At 40.8% G+C, this 26,681-nt stretch overlaps 1 protein-coding gene across 5 annotated transcripts in view; it reads right to left on the reverse strand.

Moving 5' to 3' along the window:
• Positions 1 to 3,055: 3,055 nt before the first annotated feature.
• LOC116975624 (jerky protein homolog-like) overlaps positions 3,056 to 26,681 on the reverse strand; it is a 28,551-nt gene continuing 4,925 nt past the window's right edge. For all 5 annotated transcript variants that reach the window (XM_033024949.1, XM_033024948.1, XM_033024945.1 and 2 more), the window contains 3 exons: positions 25,805 to 25,918; positions 7,395 to 9,195; positions 3,056 to 5,033 (listed from right to left, as the gene is read on the reverse strand). In XM_033024949.1, the coding sequence (XP_032880840.1) occupies positions 7,417 to 9,195; positions 25,805 to 25,918 (1,893 nt within the window). In that variant the 3' untranslated portion in view covers positions 3,056 to 5,033; positions 7,395 to 7,416. The remainder of the gene's footprint in view (positions 5,034 to 7,394; positions 9,196 to 25,804; positions 25,919 to 26,681) is intronic.

The raw sequence follows: 26,681 nt of genomic DNA on the forward strand, positions 1-26,681 counted from the left end.
AACATCCCCCCACAGTGATTCCCACTGTGGGGGAAGGCACAAAGTCCAGTCCCCATCCTCTTGTCCACCCAAAGTCGGGCCTATTGAGGCCTCCACAGTCGCCGCCACGGCGCCCGATGTTCTCGCCGGGTGATGGTGCTCCGGCGTCGGGAGAACCCCCAGCGGCTTGGGGTGCCAGGAACGGCCGCCTTCCCACCGGAGACCGCGGCTTCCAAGCCAACAGACCGCGCCGGACGGAGCTCCGCACACTGGCGATCTCAGCAAGAGATCCCAGGTTCCGGGATGTAACGTTCAGCGTCGCAGCTGGCCGCTCCACAGAACCGCGGCTCCACAATGTTCTTATCGGCGGTCCCAGCATACTGGAGTTCCAGCGCGGCGACCCAGGAAAGGCATCGCCTGCTCCGCAATAGCGCTCCAGCGCTGCGCCGCCGACAAAGCCGATGTTCTGCGCCGCCGCCAAAGCCGATGTTCTGGCCAGGTCCCCTCAGGGAAACGTCGCTCCAGGACCCGCTGGTAGGCCGCAAGGACAGGTCGAAGTCGCTGCTCGGAGGAAGGCAACCCCTCCGACCAGGTAGGGACTCGAAAAGCAGTTTCCCCCTTCCCTCCCACCACCCCCCACACATAAAAAGATTAGGCCCCCTGACTACACACTCAACGTACTAAAAATAATTAAAAAGAAGGGAAAAAAAAACGGACAGCTGCAGGACAGGCAGCCGTTCAGGACAGCGCCTCCTCCGGATTTCTCTCTCTTGAATGTATGCAGGGAACTGGTCTTCGGCACCTTCGGAGCCAGAGAATTCCACAGACTCACAACTCTCTGTGTGAATCGGCACTTTCATTCTGGAGACCGCGGATTCAGGATGTTCAGGAAGCAAAGAAGTACAACTGCTGCATTGGTGATAATTTTCCAATGTTCTATAGACTCAGGATCCGTTCCTGTGGATTCGAGGGTAGCTAATGTTATCCCACTTTTTAAGAAAGGCGAGAGAGTGAAAACGGGGAATTATAAACCAGTTAGCCTGACATCGGTGGGGAAGATGTTGGAGTCAATTATAAAAGCTGAGAGAGCCGCACATTTGGATAGCAGTAACAGGATCGGTCCGAGTCAGCATAGATTTACGAAGGGGAAATCATGCTTGACTAATCTTCTGGAATTTTTTGAAGATGTAACTAGGAAAATGGACAAGGGAGAGCCAGTGGATGTAGTAGAAACATAGAAAAAAGGTGCAGGAGTAGGCCATTCAGCCTTTCGAGCCTGCACCGCCATTCAATATGATCATGGCTGATCATCCAACTCAGTATCCTGTACCTGCCTTCTCTCCATAGTGTACCTGGACTTTCAGAAAGCATTTGATAAGGTCCCACATAGGAGGTTAGTGGGCAAAATTAGGGCACATGGTATTGGGGGTAGAGTGCTGACATGGATAGAGAAGTGGTTGGCAGACAGGAAATAAAGAGTAGGGATTAACGGGTCCCTTTCAGAATGGCAGGCTGTGACTAGTGGGATACCGCAAGGCTCGGTGCTGGGACTGCAGCTATTTACAATATACATCAATGATTTGGATGAAGGGATTCAAAATAACATTAGCAAATTTGCAGATGACACAAAGCTGGGTGGCAGTGTGAACTGTGAGGAGGATGCTATGAGAATGCAGGGTGACTTGGACAGGTTGGGGAAGTGGGCAGATGCATGGCAGTTGAAGTGTAATGCAGATAAATGTGAGATCCACTTTGGTAGCAAAAACAGGAAGGCAAATTACTATCTAAATGGCGTCAAGTTGGGAAAAGGGGAGGTACAAGGGATCTGGGGGTCCTTGTACATCAGTCTATGAAAGTAAGCATGCAGGTACAACAGGCAGTGAAGAAAGCGAATGGCATGTTGGCCTTTATGACGAGGAATCGAATATAGGAGCAAAGAGGTCCTTCTGCAGTTGTACAGAGCCATAGTGAGACCACACCTGGAGTATTGTGTGCAGTTTTGGTCCCCTAATTTGAGGAAGAACATTCTTGCTATTGAGGGAGTGCAGCGTAGGTTTACAAGGTTAATTCCCGGGATGGCAGGACTGTCATATGCTGAGAGTATGGAGCAGCTGGGCTTGTACACTCTGGAGTTTAGGAGAGGGGATCTTATTGAAACATATAGGATTGTTAAGGGCTTGGACACGCTAGAGGCAGGAAACATGTTGCCGATGTTGGCGGAGTCCAGAACCAGGGGCCACAGTTTAAGAATAAGGGGTAAGCCATTTAGAACGGAGACGAGGAAACACTTTTTCTCATAGAGAATGGTGAGTCTGAATCTGAATCTGAGTGTGGAATTCTCTGCCTCAGAGGGCGGTGGAAGCAGGTTCTCTGGATGCTTTCAAGAGAGCTGATAGCGGAGTCAGAGGATATGGGGAGAAGGCAGGAACTGATTGGGGAACTGATTGGGGATGACCAGCCATGATCACATTAAATGGCGGTGCTGACTCGAAGGGCCAAATGGCCTACTCCTGCGTCTATTGTCTATTGTTATAGGCCGCAGGCCGGCGCTCTTCTATTGTCCAGTGGAAGGCAAACAAATTAAAATATTTCACAAGCTGTGTGTGACAAAAGAATTTCAAATCCAATTCACCAAAGGTATTACTACATTAGATAGCTGGTGAGCCTGCTGGTGTTTTGGTCCCATTGAGAAAGTTTAAAGATTTAAAATTTACAAAATGGATTCAGCTGTAGATTTAGAATCAATAAAGTGGATGCTTTCACCTTACTCCTATTACACTAGCAAGGCTACAGCACTATAACTAAAACATGTTTTTGCCATTCTTACATAACACTAGCGAGATAACAGCACAACGACATGATTGTTTTCCCTTTATGATATAAACATCAGGAGAATGGTTCGTACTCTTTGGCTCGTACTCTTTACTCCATAAGATTATAATGTGCGTTAATAAGGTAAAAAAAAAATCAAGTGCTTAATCTGCAGTTAAACAGCTTCTTCACCACAACTATATGTGGGCTAACCTTTCGTCTCTCGGAAGAACCTGTCAATCTTAACAGGCAAGATGCTGTGCAATCATAATCAGAATCAGACTTTATTCGCCATTTATGTTTTACAACAGACGAGGAATTTCACTGGCCAGGTCAGTCAAACAATTAAAAGCAACAGAGTCAAAAACACATTTTAACGTGAACATCTACCACAGTGACTCCTTGATGGTAAGTCTGCAGGCTGCGGTTGGAACGATCCAAGGCAAGGGTTCCACTCCGATGTTAAGTCCGTGCAGTGTGGGGCTCACGACACTCCGAGGCGGTCCCAGCTCCACCGATGGTAGACCGCAGAGCCCGGCGAATGTGATCCGAAAAGTGATCACATCTCCGGGAAGGTATGAACTTGATAAAACGTTTCCCCTGATCCCCCCCCCCCATAAAACAAACTGAAGTACATTAAAACAAACTCTTAACAGACGTTAAAAATAACAAAAGATGAAAAAACGAGCAGTGCCGGCAGTGCTGGCCATGTCCCCGGCGCCCCTGGTGGTCTAGATGCTCTGTAAGGTAAAGTATTGCTGAATTGCTGATTATCGGGGTATAAATATATCTGATTGAACATTGCCTCTGTGTGTGGGGATAGAGTGAACCTATAGTCTGTATTTTACATACAGTAAGAGTTTACAGCCACACCCACCTGGCGAAATAAAGAGTTTAATGCTTTATCACTAATTTTTGTGTTGTTGTCTGTTTGAAGTAAAAACGAACCTTAACACCATCAGTCCCATATGTGCGTGGCCCAAGAATGCCTTGTGCTGCAGAGCCTGCAACAGCAATGAATTCATTGTCAATATTTCAGACAAAAATATTAATTTTAAGGTCAGATATTAAAATCAAATGTTTCCAAAATTCCACAAAATGTGAATAAAATATAATTACCGGCTGAGAGAAGCTTCGGGCCATGGACAAGGCATCTATGGTGTCGTTTTCCCTGAATTTCAGGGATAACTATACCCGCTGAGTTTCTCCAGCATTTTTGTCTACCTTTGATTTTCCAGCATCTGCAGATCCTTCTTGAACATTCAGTCAATTTGTAATGTTGCCTCCAGAGTTTCGATTGCTTCTTTGAGGACAATATTGTCAAATTTGAGGAGTTTCACATCCTCTTCCCTGTCCTTTAGTTTTTCCTGAACTTTTCTGTACTGATGAATTGAAACAGTTTCTCCCTTTCCCTTACTGCCACGAAACTTGAGCAATTCTCTGTGTGCTTTTTTAAGTTTCAAAAACTCTGCCTTGGTTTCAGCAAGCTCTCGTGCCAAAGTAGTCCCACGTAATTTGGTTTTGAGTTCCTGAATCTTTCTGTCCTTCAAATCTATTCGGTTTTGCTTTATCTCTAAGGCTTGATTAACTACATGTTTAGGAGTTTTCAACTGTGCCCTAAGTTCACTGACCCTTGTGTGATACTTTCGTGTAAGAACGACCTTGGATCTAGACATAAAGTTTAGTCTTTTCTTCATTTTCTGTTCCCTTAGTGTGAGACTTGATTCAGGTGAGGCAGCAGCTAGATTCAGTGGAGGATGCAGACTGTGACTGTCATCGCCCATGTCCTCAGTGTCTTGAAATATGGGCACTTGGATTTCGGCAGATGTCAAGGATTCAGGATCTTGAGCACCAGGCAGTGGAATGTCATCTAAAGAAATGTGTTGACTGCCTTCTGGAAGTTTAAAAGTTCCATCACAAATTTTCATAAATGTTCCAAGTTCCTTGGGATTGCAGAGTTTTTTAAACTTAAACAAAGCCCTCCGGTTAACAAGACCCCTCACCCTTGAGTTAACAGCACCAAATGAATAGCCTTCTTCATCCGACAAAGAGAAATGTGAACTCAGCCGTCCCTCAGTTTCAGACAGACTTTTACCAAACGAGGTGTACAAGTAAAAGATGTGTCCATTTTTAAGATCCCTCTTAGACTCGGGCAGGACAGAGAAATTCACTTCAAGGTAAGCTCTAGCTTTGCCAGGCTGGACATTTGGTTTGGCAATTATGCATTTCTTCTTCTGAGGCATCTGAAAAATGTAAAGAAAAAAAAACCCACTGAGCAGCATTAAGTAGAAACAAGTTTCTATTTGTAGTTTTAGAAAAAAAAAGTAGAAATTATTTTGATCAGCAAAATGCCCAACACAAGTTAAATATGAAATCAAATAGTGGGAGGTGCATGAGGGCTGCTCTGCTGTGCACCACATTCCAGTCTGCTCTGTCTGTGCCTAGTTTCGGAAAGTCTCGGAATTAGAAGGATCGGGGATATGTACAAAATGGGAAACTTACTATCATTCCAACAACTACAATTAAAATTTAAATTGAAAAACAACCAATATTTTAAATATCTTCAGATTTGCGATTTCGTGAAAAAATATATACAAGGATATCAAAAAGTAACTCCAGACTTATTGGAAGAAGCAATGAATATTGAAGCTGACTCACAAAAATTAATATCATATTTATATAATAGTATTCTAAATATAGACCTACCATCGACAGAGGTACTTAGAGAAGAGTGGGAACGGGAACTAATGATAAAAATTACGAAGGTTAAATGGGAAAAATACCTGATATATATTCACAAATGTTCAATTAATGTAAGACATAATCTAATTCAATTTAAAATTGTACATAGATTATATTATTCAAAAACAAGATTGAACAAATTTTATCCAAATATATCCGCCACTTGTGATAAATGTCTAGCCCAAAAGGCAACTATAACACACTCCTTAGTTTCCTGCATAAAACTTTATAGATTCTGGAATTATATTTTTGAAATATTTACAAAATTATTCAAGACAAGAATGGAACCTAATACTGAAATGATTATATTTGGCGTAATGGAAGATGGGAATAAATTGAACACATCTCAAAATCTATTCCTTAATTATGGTTTAATAATAGCAAAAAAATTAATTCTTAAATTTTGGAAGGGTACATCAATACCAACGCTTAAAATGTGGATTGCAAGTATGTTGGACACCGCTCATCTTGAGGAAATGCGATTCCTCCTAATGGATAAATCAGACCAATTCATAACGAGTTGGTCTCCATTCGTCGTTTTTTTGGAATCATATGGTGCAACACAATTGTAAAAAATAACTGTTTCAGGACTGGACGAGGATTGGTCAAGATTATAAATAATGATCTCCTTTTCTTTTTTATTTTATTTTATTTTCTCTACTCTCTCTCAACTTTCTTCATTTACTCGTTTTCTTTTTTCACACACTATATATTTCACATCTTTCTATCCTTTACTATCTAACTTCTTTTTCTTATTCTAATCTTTTTTCAGTGTAACAAAAAAAAAAAAAAGAAGTTGTACATAAAATGTATTATGAAAATATATATTAGGCACTTTGGTGCCATATGACTGTACTTACTTCTAATAAAATAAAATATTTAAAAAAAAGAAAAAAAAAGAAAAAAAAAGTAGAAATTATTTTGATCAGCAAAATTCCCAACACAAGTTAAATATTAAATCAAATAGTGGGAGGTGCATGAGGGCTGCTCTGCTGTGCACCACATTCCAGTCTGCTCTGTCTGTGCCTAGTTTTAAAACGTTTAAAACGTCTTCTAACCAGTCCCATCTGTAAAGTCTGTACATAGTATGATATGTGTGCCCTGAAACCTAGGCTTTTGTTTCTGTAGATTATTGGCCTTTGTCTCTCGGCCGAACGCACTATGGGAACTACACTCGCCCCCCTGCATCAGGAGGTGCAACTCCAGAGCCAACAAGATCATGGGAGACCCCTTCCACCCCTGCAACGGACTGTTCCAGCTGCTACGGTCAGGCAAACGCCTCCGTTGCCATGCTGTGAGAACGGGGAGATTGAGAAGGAGTTTCTTCCCAGTGGCCATTAGGACTGTAAACTCCTATCTCACCAGGGACTAACCTTACCATACCAGTCTACTGCTTTTTTTTTAAATTGCTGTTTTTTTCCCTTTTTCCTTCCGCCCACAATATTTAATTTAAAAAAAGAATATGTGATTCTGTTACATTCTGTTTGTACAGGTTCACAACCTTTTATCCGAAAGCCTTGGGACCAGACACCTTTCGGATTTCGGAATTTTTCGGATTTCGGAATGGAAGATTTTTAGCGTAGATTTTAAAGTTTTTTAGATAAAACATTACAGGGGGCTCAGTGGTAGAGTGCCCGGCTCGTGGCCGCAAGGTTGCGAGTTTGCGCCTCGATCCCGGCAGTTACTCGGTGAGGGAGGTAGCGCTCTCTTGTCACCTTAGCGGGGCTACATGGCCTTAGGTGGCCTAGCTCGCGGGATTCAAGAATCCCCCGAATAAATAATTTAAAAAAAGATAAAACATTAAGTAAAACTTTAAACAAAAACTGGCTCAAACTAAGCTAAACACATGAAAACATACTTACATGCAGTAAAAGCACAAAACAACTATTTTGAGGATCCTGGAGAAACATCAATGTCGTCATCGTTATTATGGTGACCATCATCTTCGTGCTTCCCATCGTTCCCATCGTGACCATCGTTCTCGGGCTTAAAGACTTCCTCCAGTGTCATCTGTCTCATTAACGGAGGTTTCTGTCTAAGCAGTCTCTCTTTGATTGAATAAACTGCCATAATCTCATGGGCACTGATAAATGTACGTTGTTCCATGCCACCAATTAACTGATCACACAGTTTTACCATATCATCTATGGGCATTTTTTCACCTGTGTCCACAATGTCATCATCCTCATCACTACCTGTGCTATCCTCATGCTTATTGTTATCTAACACCATTTCAGCAATTTCTCCATCACTCAAGGAATGCACAACAGGTGCGTCATTGTCAACATTCAGCACTTCTTCGATATCAGCTGACTCTAACGTATTTACATTTTCTGTTGCAACACTTTTGGCATAAGCAATGAGGTTTGATATCATCTTCTTCTCGTCAGTGACACGGAATCCTTCAAAGTCTTCATCTGAAGGCTCATTTTCATCGAACATTGTTGCAGGCCAAAGTTTGTGCCATGCATTTTTTAATGTTGATTTAGTTACATCTTTCCAAGCATTAACAAGTGCATAAATGGCATCCTTAAGAGTGAACTCTTTCAGGAAGTCTTTGATATCTACGCCTCTGTTGACTGCAGCAAGCATGCAGTTCAGAAAAAAGTCTTTATACATTGTCTTCATTGAGCGCAAAATTCCTTGGTCACAAGGCTGTATTAAAGATGTCACATTGGGGGGAAGATAAATGCCAAAAACATTATTTTTCACAAGAACTTCAGCAGGGGGATGTGCGGAACAGTTGTCTAGGAGCAATACAATTTTGCAGTTTTCTACCAGTCCAGCTTTCCTACAATGAGCTCGTGCAGCTGGTACGAAATGGTTATTGAACCAATTGGTAAACATTTCTCTGGTTACCCATGCATTCTTGTTTGCATAATAATGCACAGGTAGATTTGTTACACCTTTAAAACATCTTGGACGTTTGCTTTTTCCAAGCACTGCCAACTTTAACATGTGTGTGCTTGCAGCATTTACACACCCAAGAACAGTCACCCTGTCCTTAGCGTCCTTGAAGCCTGATGGTGCTCTTTCATCAGCCGTTGTTAATGTTTTTCTAGGGACGTAGCGCCAGTAGAGAGCTGTTTCATCAGCATTGTATATTTGCTCCGGACTAAGCTTTTCATCAGATACCATCTTGGCAAATTCATCAATGTAACGTTCAGCTGCATCATAAGCAGCAGAAGCTTTTACACCACAGATTTTCAGATATTTTATACCATGACGCTTCTTAAATTTCTGCAGCCAACCTTCTGAATATTCACACTCGCCTCCAATGTTCAGTTCTTCATGGTATTTTCTAGCTTGTTTCATTACCATTAAACCAGTCAGTGGCATACGCTCACTTCTTCGTTGTCGAATCCACTCCATCACCACACGGTCAAGATCTTCGTTTTTAGCCCTATGCAGCGTTTTCCTATATTTCATTAGTTTCTGGTCATCACTTTCACTGTAAAACTTCAACAACTTATGTTTCTGTTTCTTTAGGTCGTGTATGGTGGTAGTTCCCACACCATAATCTTCAGTAAGATGCCGCACAGATACACCACGATCAAGCTTCTGCAATAACTCTATTTTCTGTGCTATCGATAATGTTTTCCTTTTCGGCTTCTCCCTGTTATCCATAGGGGAATCTGCAGCTCTTTCTGACATTTTCACAGTCTTCAAAGTAAAAAAAAAAAACAGCAAAAAATAAACAAAATATCCGTGAGCAGCAGAGGCGACGTGCGTTTGGCGGCAAACGCGAGCTTTGGCGTGTCAAGTTTGGCGCCAAACGCGAGCTTTGGTGTGCAGACGACATCCTGGAAAAAATGTCGGGGTTTCGGAGCTATTGGGTTTCCAGAATTTCGGATAAAAGGTTGTGAACCTGTAGTTTGTTTGGTTGTTTGTTTGTTTGTCTTTTTGCACAAAGTCCGCGAGCATTGCTACTTTTCATTTTACTGCACAACTCGTATGTGTATGTGACAAATAAACTTGACTTGACTTGAGAAAAGACAATATCTTGGACAAATGTTTTGTAAATGTCAAAGGGGTTTATGCATCCAAGTGTAAGCCACCCATATTGAATTCTGATCATAATATTGTGCACATGATTCCAGTGTATAAGACCAAATTTAAGAGAAGTAAGCCAGAAAAGAAAGTGATAAGGACATGGACAAATGAACGTAGGGAACATAGAAACATAGACAATAGGTGCAGGAGTAGGCCATTCGGCCCTTCGAGCCTGCACCGCCATTTAATATGATCATGGCTGATCATCCAACTCAGTATCCTGTACCTGCCTTCTCTCCATACCCCCTGATTCCTTTAGCCACAAGGGCCACATCTAACTCCCTCTTAAATATAGCCAATGAACTGGCCTCAACTACCTTCTGTGGCAGAGAATTCCAGAGATTCACCACTCTCTGTGTGAAAAATGTTTTCCTCATCTCGGTCCTAAAAGATTTCCCCCTTATCCTTAAACTGTGACCCCTTGTTCTGGACTTCCCCAACATCGGGAACAATCTTCCTGCATCTAGCCTGTCCAACCCCTTAAGAATTTTGTAAGTTTCTATAAGATCCCCCCTCAATCTTCTAAATTCTAGCGAGTACAAACCGAGTCTAGCCAGTCTTTCTTCATATGAAAGTCCTGACATCCCAGGAATCAGTCTGGTGAACCTTCTCTGTACTCCCTCTATAGGGTGATTGCACGAAAGGTCACTGGGTCATAGTTCTTCACGCACGGAGCCGCAAAATCCAACTGGAGGACAGGCGTCACTTCCGGTACATGTTATTAATGCTAGAAACGCGTACTTTCAGACCTGTTAAAAACCGCTAAAACGGTTAATTTTTGCGCTGTAAATAACTGTGCAAGTCGGGGTGACCGTGAGACACAGCTATCATACTTTAGAGTTCCAAAGATTAAGGAAAATGAAGGTAAAGAGAAGAGAGAGCTGAAGGGACAACAACATTTGTTATATAAAAAGTTTTAAAAGTGAAAAATCCATCAGTAAAATTGCATAATCGCCCATGGTTCTCAGGTGGGTTTTAACATGCAAAAAGAAAACGCTTCTGAAGCTAAATTTACCATTTAAATAATCGTAAACCATAAATGCGTTTTGAAATAAATTTTACTCAGATGCAAGCTAAGGAATGGGATAATTGTCAGCTGTTAATTGGACATAATCAACTTCAGCAAATTTACAATATCTTTGAAAGGGAGTGGGTGTTTAAGCTGTCAGGACATTTTATTATTTGCCAAAATATATTTCTCAATGTTTCTTGTTTAAAGCCTGCACAATCACCCAAACTACTACTTATTTAACCCACTCCCTTTCAAAGATATTGTAAATTTGCTGAAGTTGATTATGTCCAATTAACAGCTGACAATTATCCCATTCCTTAGCTTGCATCTGAGTAAAATTTATTTCAAAACGCATTTATGGTTTACGATTATTTAAATGGTAAATTTAGCTTCAGAAGCGTTTTCTTTTTGCATGTTAAAACCCACCTGAGAACCATGGGCGATTATGCAATTTTACTGATGGATTTTTCACTTTTAAAACTTTTTATATAACAAATGAATAAAGAAAAAACATCAATAATTCCTTACTTTTGATGAAATGCAGTGAGCAAACGCGATAATTCCCGATATTTTCTATCTTTATATCTGCACCGCCAATGTTCGTCAACCACTTCCACTGTTGTTGCCCCTTCAGCTCTCTCTTCTCTTTACCTTCATTTTTCTTAATCTTTGGAACTCTAAAGTAGGATAGCTGTGTCTCACGGTCACCCCGACTTGCACAGTCATTTACAGCGCAAAAATTAACCGTTTTAGCGGTTTTTAACAGGTTTGAAAGTACGCGTTTCCAGCATTAATAACATGTACCGGAAGTGACGCCTGTCCTCCAGTTGGATTATGCGGCTCCGTGCGTGAAGACCTATGACCCAGTGACCTTTCGTGCAATCACCGTATTAGGCTGTGGGCCGAGGAATTTTATTCTGCAGTTTCGTGACCCAAGTCACCAAACTACATTAAATTTTCACATATTGTGTAAAATAAATTATATAAATCACCCCTGAAACTCGATATGAAGAAGACTTGCACATTTTTATTAAATTAGAGAAAAAACAGAAAAATGTCGGGAAATTTTTTGTCCAATCAAAGCATGTTTAACATTGATTTGTCTGCCAGTTGGCCAATCACACGCTTTGCTTCAGGCTAGCACACAACATGGCTGAGGCTGCCTCCACAGATGCCTGTTTTACTGGAGATTCCGATTTGTTTTTCTGTGGAATACATGTCGTGGAAACTTGCAGCAGGTTAATTGTATTTAGTAAGAAAAGCATTAAAAAGGCTGAATAATGTGCTGCTAAGTGGATGGAAGTGCAAGAAAGCCTTGAAAGCAAAGTCGCTGCAGAAGTGCTCCAACACAAAGAAGGCCCCCATGAATCAACTCTAACTGAAAAGTAAGACTAAAGTCTGAATTTATGAAAATCTATCTGTATGGACTTTAATTAATTTAATTGCACCCTTTTATAATGTGAATAAATGCATTCATTCCTTATTCATTCCTTCATACCTTCATACCTTCATTCCTTCATTCCTTCATTCCTTCATTCATTCATACATTCATTCATTCATTCATTCATGAAATTGAGGGCCTAAACTATATGTTTCCATAACACAGTCAATTAAACATTGTCACTAATGCCAGCTTGTAGTAGAGTAATAAGTCTTTAACAGATAATCTCGGAGCTGCCTGCGAAAACTTACCGGGAAAAATTGCTCTGACCGTGGGGCCTAGGTACTCGCGGTAAAGTGAAGCCGCGGTCTCAATAAACGGCCGATTCGCGAACGCGGAGCCGCGGATCATCTCCGCGGGCGGGGGGAGGGGGGGGGGGGGGGAGGCTGTTCTTAGTGCCGTCTGTAGCGGTCGTTTTCAGACCCCGACAACGGGAGAAAAACGGAGGGATATTTTATAGGCTTCCATTGCAGTGAGAAATGGTTGATTTTTCTATAGAAATGAACTGGTGATATGTGAACTTGAACTAGTTTTTTCTATGGTAACAGTGTTATTCTCATTAACATTAAGAAGAGGTTTAAATGTTAAGAATTGAAGTCCATGCAGACTTAATGACTATGAGATTTTTATTTTTGTAGCCTCTACTGAAACTTGAAATAACTTATCAATTGTAGTAAATTACAGTGTAAGTCTCATTGACATTAAATAGAGGTTGACACTTTATGAATTGAAGTCCATGCAGACCCAAGTACTATGAGATGTTTCTTTCTCTATCTATTCTGCACCCTCTGCTCCTGCACTTAAGCTTGGTCTTATCTATGGCTGTAAATTACAGTGTCAGTCTCATTGACATTAAGAAGAGATGACATTTTATGAATCGAAGTCCATGCAATCCTAATTAATATGATTTTTTTCTTCTGCAGCTTCTGCCCCTCCACTCTTCAGAGTCTGTCCACACAAAAGTGTTTTGTGTGGACATTCACTGTGCTTTAATGAACACTAATTTGATAATTTGCAGACTTGCCATCCCATCTACCTGGACATGCATACATGTTTAATTACCTCATTGATATGTCGATATTTTATTACATAATATAAAACATGAAAAGATGTAAAATACACCCTGACACATATTATCTTCTATTATTAGGAGGCAGCAGTGTATCCCGGGTTATCATGCAGAGTGCTATCGTCACTTCTGCAACATAACAACAATAAATCAAGCGATAGCAAAGTCTAGAAGGAAGAAAGGTAATGATAGGACTCAAACAACAAATCGTTTTACTTATGGTCATATGATGTTACTTTGAAAAATGATACGATATATTTGAGGATGTTGATTTATTTTACTTTTCATTCCTTTTCTGTTTTCTTTTTCCTCTTTCAATTGAGTTCAAGACGCTGAAAAGCCTGACGCAGGTGAACCTCCTCAAGAGGCAGTTCCTGATGGTGAAGCAGATGAGCCGGCCCCAAAGAGACTGCTTCGATCCATGACAAGTCATAGTCAACAAACAGCAACTGTCGAGCACACTGACCGCAGGCATGTCCTACCAGCGCATTGCATCATTTGTAAAGGTTCAAAGTACACAAAAGAAATAAACACGGGAAAAAGAAATATGGAGAAATTAATGCAATGTGAAACAAAACAAGGTAGCCAATTAATGACTGCTGCAACCATGAAGAAAGATGAGGCATTGTTGTTACACATAAGAGATAGAGACCTTGTAGCTCTTGAAGCAAGATACCATAAATCATGCTACCAGAGATATACCAGAGTTGTCCTTGATTTTGCACAAGATTGTAAACAAGATAATCAGCAGCAGGTGTATGAGAAGTCCTACTCTAGTTTCTGCAAGAGAGTCATCGAGAAGAGAATCATCCACGGCAAAGAAATTTTAAGACTTGCTAAACTGAACAGACTTTTCATAAGTGAAGTTCGAGAAGTTGAGGGCTTGGATGCATCATCTCACAAGACAGGCCGCCTGAAGGCAAGGTTGAAGAGATCCCACCCTCTCTTATGTTTCACAAGGCCGTTTAGGCAAGTGGAAAGTGAAATTGTATTTGTTGAATCACTTGTTGTTGAAGAGCTGGTTGAAGGTGTTGTGGAAGATAATTCAACCGAGGACAGTGACAGCAGCGCGATTGTCGGTGACAACCAACAAGAAGGATCATCGCCCCATCACCTCAGAGAAATGTTTCATACAGCCCAGATAGTTCAGAATAGCATCATCAACTCAACAAACCACATCCAATGGCCCCCGACTTCTGAAGACACTACATTACATACAGCCAAACAGATTGTCCCAGATGACCTTAACAACTTTTTGGCATGGACCACTGGAGCAAGCAATGAGCCAAAAGAATCTGGTAAAGTTGATGTGCCTGACGAGATGCATCACTGTCTGCTGTCAATTGCTGTGGGCCGAGCATCAAAAATGTGTCTAGAAATAGGATTACGTGACCTAAGTCGCCAAACTAGATGATATTTTCCACAGATTTGGATGAAATATAATTGAGACGGAAGTCATAACTCGTCATTGCCGAAAGTTGCACATTAATTAATTAAACTAATTAGAAAATGAGATCGGGAAAATAAGCGATCTAGTGGCCAATGCCCATATTACACCATGGGCAGCCTATTCCCGTATTGCAGTCCATTTAAACTATATATTATTATACCAATATATATATATATATATATATATATATAATTATCTTTATATAATATAATTATACTTAATTATATATGATTACATTCATATTTACAGGTTATATATATATATATATATATATATATAGATGTAACCTGTAAATATGAATGTAATCATATATAATTAAGTATAATTATATTATATAAAGATAATATGATGAATATAATTTTGAGTGTGTTTTTTTTAATTACACTGTCGCAGAGGTCCTGCTACTGAACCAGCCTAATTAATGGATTAGGGCAGTTCTTGTGGGTTCCTTCCTTTACTGAACCCCACTGACTGCCAGTGTGCAGAGTGGGGGTGATGGCCATAGTGGGACTGGAGCAGTGCAAGACCTGTAAGAGACCTGTCTTATTTCTGATGTAAATGTCAAATCCTGGCCAAGAATCGAATACTCTGATGTTTACTTGATGAATATTCATTTTAAGCTACAATGAGCTTATATTTATGTTATAGCCCCCCCCCCCCTGTGGCTGTGTGTATGTACGTGTGGATGGATGTATGTGTGCATGTATGTTTGGATGTGTACATGTATGTCTGTGTGTGAATGGATGTGTGGATGTGTGCGGATTTATGTGTGTGCGGATGCATGTATGTGTGCGTTTGCATGCATGGAAGTGTGCGTATGTATGTATGTGTGCGTATGTATGCATGTGTGGATCGGTGGGTGGATTGTCGCAGTCATTCACCGGCACGCCATTATCATAAGTAATTCACTCATTGTTTAAATAATTTGACCAAATAAACAGTGAAACGATCCACATTAAAATAAAACTTTATAGAATCATTATACAATTGATTTTGAATCCAATAGAATCATTATACAATTGATTGAGAATACAATTTATTTTGTTCACATTACATCTGATCTTCATCTGAATATTCTTCATCAGATTCAAAGTCTTTTGCAGTAATAGAGTTTCTGCAGTCAACACACTTACATAAATCTGTACATGGCACACCATGCCATTGACATGAGCAGCTTCCTTTCCCTGCACTCGATTTCTCACAGTTTGTTTTGTTGCACGAACAGTATGTTAATTCTAGCAAGGTGTTTGGGGCTGGAGGCAGATCACCCCAGTCAATGTCCAATTCACCACCTACAATTTTCCACCCATGTCCCTTTGGACTGGGAATTTGTGGAAACTGTTCCAGACATTTTAAATGTATAGCAGCCTGGTAATTTGCTCTCAGGACATGCTTTCTGAGTGAGTCTGCGGTGGGTGGAAGACGAGCCTCTGATTTTGTTAACATAAGGAACAGGTTGTATGTAGCTTCATCTACTTCCTCACAGCCCTGCCCATATAACTTGCAAACAAATTTCTCTACACCTTTCACCAATTCATCACTGACTGTGAATGAGCTTCCCATTTCATGAAAGGTGGCCTGGGTAGCTATGTCACTTGCAAGCAATTTGAAGGCATTGGATTTGGATTTTCCATGAAATGAGCTAACTGAATCGCAGCCTGTGAAACAGTGCAAAGATATCAAAGCTTTGGTGACAGCTGGTCCCAGATATGAGCTAATCTTTGATAGACTCATACTCCTTCTATTGTTGCCTTTTCCAGTGTGCAATAATAAGTCTGCTCCAATATGTTGTGACACAGCGACTCCAATCACAAACACATCTGTGTCAGGACTCCTGATTAGGATTGGGTATCTAGCTGTATCCGTTGAAGTTGACGGTTGATGACTAGCAGCATACTGACAATGAAGGAAAAGACGAGTGTCTGCTTCTTCATGGTTGCACTCCAGTTCTGGTACCAAGCGAGCACTCATTTGCCCATTGTCATCTGTCAACTCGTGACACTCCCCATCATGAGCAACAAACACTGTCACATTCTTCAGGCATGCAGGTGGTTTGTTTTGCCAAGTTTGAAAAAGGAACCTGATAAGCTCTGATTTGTTGTCACCACATGCAAGAAATGTTTTCCATTGGTGAGGTACTTGCTGGTCTCCACTGTATATTTTGGTGATTAAGCTTCCAGCCACGGAGCGTCTCCCTCTCTCAGCATTCTTAATGCTATCTTTCCTGTAAGTATCAACAACAAAGTGGATAACATTACTTCGGACACCGAGGGCCAACTCAACCAGTTGTTTCAGAAGGTTATCAGCTAGCTTGCCAAATGTTGAAGGAATACTTCTCAAGGACAGTTCTTGCACCATAGCCATGCCGTCTACAATCCAGATGGTCCCTGGCAGAATGTCAACTTGGGGAGATGGTTGTACTTGCGATTCAATGTAGTGCAGCAAGGATGATTTTGTTGTATTGTTAAGTGATCCATCTGGACGTGCAAGTGAGAGAGGAAGAGGGCCCAAGTTGTATGTCAGCATGTTACAGATATCAAGCTTCCCTACATTAGCAATGATAACTAGTCTGTGGAACAGATTTCTGTCAGCCTTTAACACCACTTCCTTTCCTTTGATTTTAGACTGAGTTGACTTATTCATTGACTGGAAAGTCTTTGTTTTCTCCTTCTTTAGCGGCTTGAACGTTTCTTCACTGCCCTGGAGATGATCTTTGGAGTATGTGATGAAAGCTGCATCTCCCTTCTCCCACGCACTGATGTAATCCTCAGTTACATCCTTGGAAGCAACACATCCAGATGCTATGTGGACCAATTGGTCTTGGATGTCCTCAAAGGGATTAATGATAGACTCAAGGACAGATATAACCTTGCAGACATCCTCTTCATCTCTCTTTATTCGCCACTGCTGCAAGTCCTTGCGACCCCTTGTCATCTGGTCTATTCCTGCCATTTCCTGGAAATAGTGGCTCTTTCGGGCTGTGACAAAATCCATCTTGAGACAGCTCCTTTGCGAGTTGAGAATCCCACTATGCCTCCTTTTGTTTTTGTGTCTCGGTTGCAGGTCTGCTCTATGGCTTGATCACATGCTACTTGTGAAAATCCATGATCAGCCTGCCTCTGTACAGCAAAATGACCTTTCATGAACTCTTGGTGGACAGCAGGATGAGATGATGGGAGATCACACATCTCAAGCCAATAGGCTGGCAGGTAACGGGCATAGTTCATGTGATCGTAGGTAAACAACCATGGAATAAATGACCTAATCGCTGAGAGATGCAAGTCCCACTTCCATTCCCTGGTTGCTCTGAGGAACAGTAGCATCACTTGTACCATCTCAATGTAAGAAGACCATACATTGAATGTTGGATTATTCGCCCGACTGTTGACAAACTCATCATACATTGTAGTCATCTTCTGAAATTCATCTGACGATACAAGTTCTGTGAAAGCCTCTTTTGGAAAGGATGCATTCAGTCTGCTCATCAATGTTTGTGCTTTGGTGTTTATCCTCTTCTGTAAGGGATTCAAGGAAACTCTGCCAGCGGACGCGTTCCATTGCTTCCACCACACACTTGTGCATGCGGACACTTCGATTGTATTGTGCCCGTTCATTGCGCCATTCAAAGATCCCAGTGCCACGATCCCTGCTTCTGTCACCAAGTTCTCAAGACCTGCATCTCTGAATCGTTTACCGATACAAGCTAACATGGTTAAAGAAGTGTGAAAGCACCAAGACGGAGAACTATCCGATCAGAAAATCTCTCATTACTCCATCTGATCTGCTAAGGTTTAGAGTATATGGCTTGATCAAACACTACAACCACTTGTTCTTGCTTCAAGGCATCGGCAATTTCAAGAGACTTCTCAAGAACGGTGAAGACAGTGTCATACTCAGTTGGACTGGCATCTATAATTGGTAGATAGCTGATGTTACACATTCCTGGAATATCATTCTGTAGAAGAGTGTTGCAGCCTGTCCATCCAGGGAAGATCCTCTCAGATGAATCCACCAATTTCATCACACGATCAAGTGTTCTTGCAGAACTTTGGACTGATCGATAATGTCTGTCCACAAGATCAACCTTATCGCCATAAGCTTTTGGTCCAATATTTTTGCTCCCAAGATATTTCTTGATGTTAGGAGATGGAGGCTGGACAGATCATTGTCTATCTCTTGCACTGGGCACAGGCTGCGATGACTGGGTTGATTCAGAGGTGGTAGATGGGCTCCACTGAAGAAGAATGCCATTCGTATTGTGTGTGGTTCCCTTTCCACGAATTGTTTCTTCCCCAATATCATTGTTGTCCCATACAAACCTGGTGCAGGTTGTTTGAGCCTCAGCTGGAAGTAGGCCAATCCCCTGTTCTATCTGCCTCTTTGCCAGTGCAGTGTCATGTTCTAAGGTAAATGAATTTGATGAACAATGGCCAAACCCATTGAGCAGCTCAATTAACCTCGCTGAGCCTGTTAAATGTCTGACTGCCATGGAGAGGGCTGTGTGTTTCTTCCTTCGGATTTCAGGTACATGATATCCTGGGCGATTGACAGCAGACGGTGATGCATCTCGTCAGGCACATCAACTTTACCAGATTCTTTGGGCTCATTGCTTGCTCCAGTGGTCCATGCCAAAACGTTGTAAAGGTCATCTGGGACAATCTGTTTGGCTGTATGTAATGTAGTGTCTTCAGAAGTCGGGGGCCATTGGATGTGGTTTGTTGAGTTGATGATGCTATTCTGAACTATCTGGGTTGCATGAAACATTTCTCTGAGGTGATGGGGCGATGATCCTTCTTGTTGGTTGTCACCGACAATCGCGCTGCTGTCACTGTCCTCGGTTGAATTATCTTCCACAACACCTTCAACCAGCTCTTCAACAGCAAGTGATTCAACAAATACAATTTCACTTTCCACTTGCCTAAATGGCCTTGTGAAACATAAGAGAGGGTGGGATCTCTTCAACCTTGCCTTCAGGCGGCCTGTCTTGTGAGATGATGCATCCAAGCCCTCAACTTCTCGAACTTCACTTATGAAAAGTCTGTTCAGTTTAGCAAGTCTTAAAATGTCTTTGCCGTGGATGATTCTCTTCTCGATGACTCTCTTGCAGAAACTAGAGTAGGACTTCTCATACACCTGCTGCTGATTATCTTGTTTACAATCTTGTGCAAAATCAATGACAACTCTGGTGTATCTCTGGTAGCATGATTTATGGTATCTTGCTTCAAGAGCTACAAGGTCTCTATCTCTTATGTGTAACAACAATGCCTCATCTTTCTTCATGGTTGCAGCAGTCATTAATTGGCCACCTTGTTTTGTTTCACATTGCATTAATTTCTCCATATTTCTTTTTCCCGTGTTTATTTCTTTTGTGTACTTTGAACCTTTACAGATGATGCAATGCGCTGGTAGGACATGCCTGCGGTCAGTGTGCTCGACAGTTGCTGTTTGTTGACTATGACTTGTCATGGATCGAAACAGTCTCTTTGGGGCCGGCTCATCTGCTTCACCATCAGGAACTGCCTCTTGAGGAGGTTCACCTGCTTCAGGCTTTTCAGCGTCTTGAACTCAATTGAAAGAGGAAAAATAAAACAGAAACGGAATGAAAAGTAAAATAAATCAACATCCTCAAATATATCGTATCATTTTTCAAAGTAACATCATATGACCATAAGTAAAACGATTTGTTGTTTGAGTCCTATCATTACCTTTCTTCCTTCTAGACTTTGCTATCGCTTGATTTATTGTTGTTATGTTGCAGAAGTGACAATAGCACTCTGCATGATAACCCGGGATACACTGCTGCCTCCTAATAATAGAAGATAATATGTGTCAGGGTGTATTTTACATCTTTTCATGTTTTATATTATGTAATAAAATAACGACATATCAATGAGGAAATTAAACATGTATGCATGTCCAGGTAGATGGGATGGCAAGTCTGCAAATTATCAAATTAGTGTTCATTAAAGCACAGTGAATGTCCACACAAAACACTTTTGTGTGGACAGACTGAAGAGTGGAGGGGCAGAAGCTGCAGAAAAAAAATCATATTAATTAGGTCTGCATGGACTTCGGTTCATAAAATGTCAATCTCTTCTTAATGTCAATGAGACTGACACTGTAATTTACAGCCATAGATAAGACCAAGTTTAAGTGCAGGAGCAGAGGGTGCAGAATAGATAGAGAAAGAAACATCTCATAGTACTTGGGTCTGCATGGACTTCAATTCATAAAGTGTCAACCTCTATTTAATGTCAGTGAGACATTTCAAGTTTCAGTAGAGGCTACAGAAATAAAAATCTCATAGTCATTAAGTCTGCATGGACTTCAATTCTTAACATTTAAACCTCTTCTTAATGTTAATGAGAATAACACTGTTACCATAGAAAAAACTAGTTCAAGTTCACATATCACCCGTTCATTTCTACAGAAAAATCAACCATTTCTGATCATTTCTCACTGCAATGGAAGCCTGTAAATAGCGATCGATATCCCTCCGTTTTTCTCCCGTTGTCGGGGTCTGAAAACGACCGCTACAGACGGCACTATGTACAGCCTCCACCCCCCTCGGAGATGATCCGCGGCACCGCGTTCGCGAATCGGCCGCTTATTAATTGAGTACCTAGGTCCCGCAGTCAGAGCACTTTTTCCCGGTAGGTTTTCGCAGGCAGCTCCGAGATTAGCTGTTAAAGACTTATTACTCTACTACAAGCTGGCATTAGTGACAATGTTTAATTGACTCTGTTATGGAAACATATAGTTTAGGCCCTCGATTTCATGAATGAATGAATGAATGAATGAATAAGGAATGAATGAATGAATAAGGAATGAATGAATGAATAAGGAATGAATAAGGAATGAATGAATGCATTTATTCACATTATAAAAGGGTGCAATTAAATTAATTAAAGTCCATACAGATAGATTTTCATAAATTCAGACTTTAGTCTTACCTTTCACTTAGAGTTGATTCATGGGGGCCTTCTTTGTGTTGGAGCACTTCTGTAGCAACTTTGCTTTCAAGGCTTTCTTGCACTTCCATCCACTTAGCAGCACATTCTTCAGCCTTTTTAATGCTTTTCTTACTAAATACAATTAACCTGCTGCAAGTTTCCACGACATGTATTCCACAGAACAACAAATCGGAATCTCCAGTAAAACAGGCATCTGTAGAGGCAGCCTCAGCCATGTTGTGTGCTAGCCTGAAGCAAAGCGTGTGATTGGCCAACTGGCAGACAAATCAATGTTAAACGTGCTTTGATTGGACTAAAAAATTCCCGAAATTTTTCAGTTTTTTCTCTAATTTAATAAAAATGTGCAAGTCTTCTTCATATCGAGTTTCAGGGGTGATTGACATAATTTTTTTGGGATGGGATAATTGTCAGCTGTTAATTGGACATAATCAACTTCAGCAAATTTACAATATCTTTGAAAGGGAGTGGGTGTTTAAGCTGTCAGGACATTTTATTATTTGCCAAAATATATTTCTCAATGTTTCTTGTTTAAAGCCTGCACAATCACCCAAACTACTACTTATTTAACCCACTCCCATTCAAAGATATTGTAAATTTGCTGAAGTTGATTATGTCCAATTAACAGCTGACAATTATCCCATTCCTTAGCTTGCATTGAGTAAAAATTATTTCAAAACGCATTTATGGTTTACGATTATTTAAATGGTAAATTTAGCTTCAGAAGCATTTTCTTTTTGCATGTTAAAACCCACCTGAGAACCATGGGCGATTTTGCAATTTTACTGATGGATTTTTCACTTTTAAAACTTTTTATATAACAAATGAATAAAGAAAAAACATCAATAATACCTTACTTTTGATGAAATGCAGTGAGCAAACGCGATAATTCCCGATATTTTCTCTCTTTACCTTCATTTTTCTTAATCTTTGGAACTCTAAAGTAGGATAGCTGTGTCTCACGGTCACCCCGACTTGCACAGTTATTTACAGCGCAAAAATTAACTGTTTTAGCGGTATTTAACAGGTTTAAAAGTACGCGTTTCTAGGATTAATAACATGTACCGGAAGTGACGCCTGTCCTCCAGTTGGATTTTGCGGCTCCGTGCGTGAAGACCTATGACCCAGTGACCTTTCGTGCAATCACCCTATAGAGGGAGTACAGAGAAGGTTCACCAGACTGATTTCTGGGATGTCAGGACTTTCATATGAAGAAAGACTGGATAGACTCGGTTTGTACTCGCTAGAATTTAGAAGATTGAGGGGGGATCTTATAGAAACTTACAAAATTCTTAAGGGGTTGGACAGGCTAGATGCAGGAAGATTGTTCCCGATGTTGGGGAAGTCCAGAACAAGGGGTCACAGTTTAAGGATAAGGGGGAAATCTTTTAGGACCAAGATGAGGAAAACATTTTTCACACAGAGAGTGGTGAATCTCTGGAATTCTCTGCCACAGAAGGTAGTTGAGGCCAGTTCATTGGCTATATTTAAGAGGGAGTTAGATGTGGCCCTTGTGGCTAGAGGGATCAGGGGGTATGGAGAGAAGGCAGGTACAGGATACTGAGTTGGATGATCAGCTATGATCATATTGAATGGCGGTGCAGGCTCGAAGGGCCGAATGGCCTACTCCTGCACCTATTTTCTATGTTTCTATGTCTATGTTTCTATCTCGAAATAATTTTGCTCCGACATTTCATCGGTACAAAAAAAAAACTTGACCCATATCAATTTGCCTGCAAGCAGGGCTGTGGCACAGAAGATGCTTAGTTCATAATATCTCTAAACAGTTAGACAAACGCAACACCTATGCAAGAGCCCTCTTTCTAGATTTTTCGTCAGCTTTCAACACAATTCAATCAGACATTTTGGTGTCAAAAATGGTCCAGCAGAAACTAAATCCCTATCTGATTCACTGGTATGCTTCCTTTCTCACTAACAGAGTACAGATAGAAAAGGTGAAAAAAACCCTTTCATCTGCCATCACAACCAACGTCGGGGCAACCCAGGGTTGCACGAGTTCAGCGATGCTGTTTACCTTTTACACTGATGATTGTCGTACAGATACCCCGAATTATATATATTCTAAAGTACTCAGATGATACAGTTCTATTATCTTGGTTCTTGGTTGCTTTGATGAAGCTGAATTTTAGTTAAAATATAAGAAGATATTAAATTGGCTTCTGGGCTAGCTTACAGCTTATATTTAGTCTCAAATTAGGCTTGCCTTAGGTTGCGGGTGTGTGAGATAATAAATACCATAACATTGTCTCCCAAGTGACAAGCAGAGAAGAGCTAGATCTCTTTGAAGTAAGATGCCGTAAACAAAGTGGCCAATGTTATGGGGGAGGAGGCGAGAAAGGAAGAGAGAAACAGCTAGTCATATCTGTGAAGTAAGATGCCATAAACCAAATGGCCAATGTTTATGAGGGACCAAATGACAGAGAGGAAGCAGCGAAAGAGCTAGGGTGATCTCTGTGACGATAAAATGGCATTATCCAAATAGCCAATGTTTATGAAGGACGAGAAAGGAACCAGGGAAGTAGAAAGATAAAATGTCGTAAACCAAATGGCCAATGTTATCTTGTACTATGTAAACAAAAGGCCTTTGATGTGATGCATTCTGTGGAAACCTTTTCCTGTACCTCTGACCATGACTAATGTCTGTGAAATGTGCTAAGGGGACAAAAAAACCCTATTTAAGGCAATGTAATTCTGTTGTTCAGGAAGGTGAACGGAGGACAGTCAAGTGTCTGTAATGGTCACTTGACTGGAGTTCTCCCTCCCTTCCATCGGCCGATGTTAAGTAAAGTTTTGAACTGGTCTACCAAACAGTTTGTGTGGTGTCTGTTTATTAAGAAGCGAACGTGGTTTAGTAGTTAAGAAAGTAGCTTTTTCAGTTTGGTCCTCCAAAATATTCCAACTGGAATTTAAACTGGAGGTGGTGAAGGGAGGGATTAAGCCAGAAAGGGTTATTGGGAAGAAAGTGCTACTTTAAATTTAGTTGCATCTGGTTGGGTAACTATAGTTGGGTGGAGATTATTCCATGCTTTAATTGTGCGGGGGAAGAACAAATTGCTGTACACATCTGTCTTTGTAGCTGGGATCACAAATTGGATCGAATGCCCTCGTCTGCTCCTAATTGGTTTGGGGTTGGTGTAGGTCTTGTGATCTATGTCTAGCTGACCATTTAACATTTTGAAAAAACAGGTCAAACGGTGAGCTTCACGTCTGTCTTGGAGAGGGTTCCACCCCAGAGAATTCAGAAGTTTGGTGACACTCGCTTCTCTCTCATAGGTGTTAGTATCTCTGTTGAGTAACTCGCTACAGGTCTCTCCGTTGCCGGACCAGCAGGTCCAGGAACACCTTCTTCCCTGCGGCTGTCACTCTACTCAACAATGTACCTCGGTGACTGCCAATCACCCCCCCCCCCCCGGACACTCCTCCCACAGGAAAAACACTATGTCTGTATACATGTAAATAGGTTTATTTATTGAAATCATATTCTATGTCGCTCTTCCAGGGAGATGCTAACTGTATTTCATTTCATTGTCTCTGTACTGTACACTGACAATGACAATTAAAGTTGAATCTGAATCTGAATCTGATCTAACTCAGACAACCCTGGGCTGCACCAACTCGGCGTGAACAAACTGGTCGAGTGGACTGAAAATAATGCCCTTGAGATTAACACAAAGAAAACAGAAGAGATTGTATTTGGCTCACCATCTGACTCTCATAAAGTTTCACCTGCTACCAATAACTAATAAAATCAAGCAGGTGTCTCCACTTAAATACTTGGGGGTAACGATTGACTATCAGTTTTCATGGCATAACCACATTGATCAGATTTGCAATAAGACAAAACAAAGAATCTGCTTTCTCCGCCGACCTAGATCATTCGGAGCAAGTAAACAAATCCTTTTATTATTTTTTACTGCCGTGATAATGAGTGTTTTGCAGTATTGTAACACTACATGGTACAAGAGTCTGTCTGCTACTTCCCAATCAAAACTGCTCCAACAAATATAAATTTGCTCAAAGATTGTAGGTCACCCACCACAACAATTGTATCTATCATCCTACCTTAAAAGCATACTAAGGTTTGCCAATAACATTTGCTCTGACACCAACCACATTCTGAATAGTGAGTACAATTTGTTACCATCAAACCAGAGATATAGGGTTCCAAAATTTAATAAAGTTGGAATGAGGGGCTCTTTTATGCACCAGTCAATCCTTGAACTAAACACGGCGCTTAATCTCAGATCATACGTACTCTGACGGGTCTTCTGTTATTGCAATGTCTTGTCGAATATGGGTGTTTTGGGAGGCTGTCTTGATGTGTTGATGCCAGTCCTCTCTCACCCCTCTTGTCATTTTTGCGAAGATTCTATGATGCAAAACAAATTTCAGATTAGCTCTGACAATAAAGTATTATCGTATCGTATACACCCAACAAAAAATTCATATTCATCAGTCATCAAATCAATTAAATTCATCAAAATTCAATTACTAGATCTAAACATTTATCCAATCCTTAAGAAATTGCTAAAAATATATTTTTTAAATAGCCAAAGTATCCAAATAACAAACTGGGATCATCACATAAAAACATCAGGGACTGGATTGTTTTTAGTGTTATTATGTGTGAAATGTTTTAAATTTCATGTGCGATGCTCCGGTATTCCCTGGGAAACATCTTTTCATTTTGCACTGTGCAACTGTTGCTTGCAAGATGACAATAAAGGTTGATTGATTGATTGATTGACCCCATTCACACAAGAATTCACAATATAACGTGATTTTAAAATCTCACTTTGTCATGAATTTCTATGCCAAATTGAAGGAATTGAATGTTTAATTCCCATAAATTTTACTCTGTTGGTTTATAACACTGCAGCAGGCAAGGGCCGTTTCACACAGACAAATGTTCAAAATCCACAAACATCCACTCTCAAGATCATCAAAATCTTTTTTTTTTTGCGCAATCATGTCATAAAAACATCTAAATGAAATTGTCTATCCATGATCAATATTTTCATGCTAAAAATCTGAACAAAACTATGTACTGTGGAAGTTTTTAGTCAGCTATTTAAGGGCCTGTCCCACTTTCACGACCTAATCCAGGAGGTTGTAGGTAGGTCGTGATGCTA

The sequence above is a fragment of the Amblyraja radiata genome, chromosome 7, assembly GCF_010909765.2.
Source record: "Amblyraja radiata isolate CabotCenter1 chromosome 7, sAmbRad1.1.pri, whole genome shotgun sequence".
NCBI lineage: Eukaryota > Metazoa > Chordata > Chondrichthyes > Rajiformes > Rajidae > Amblyraja > Amblyraja radiata.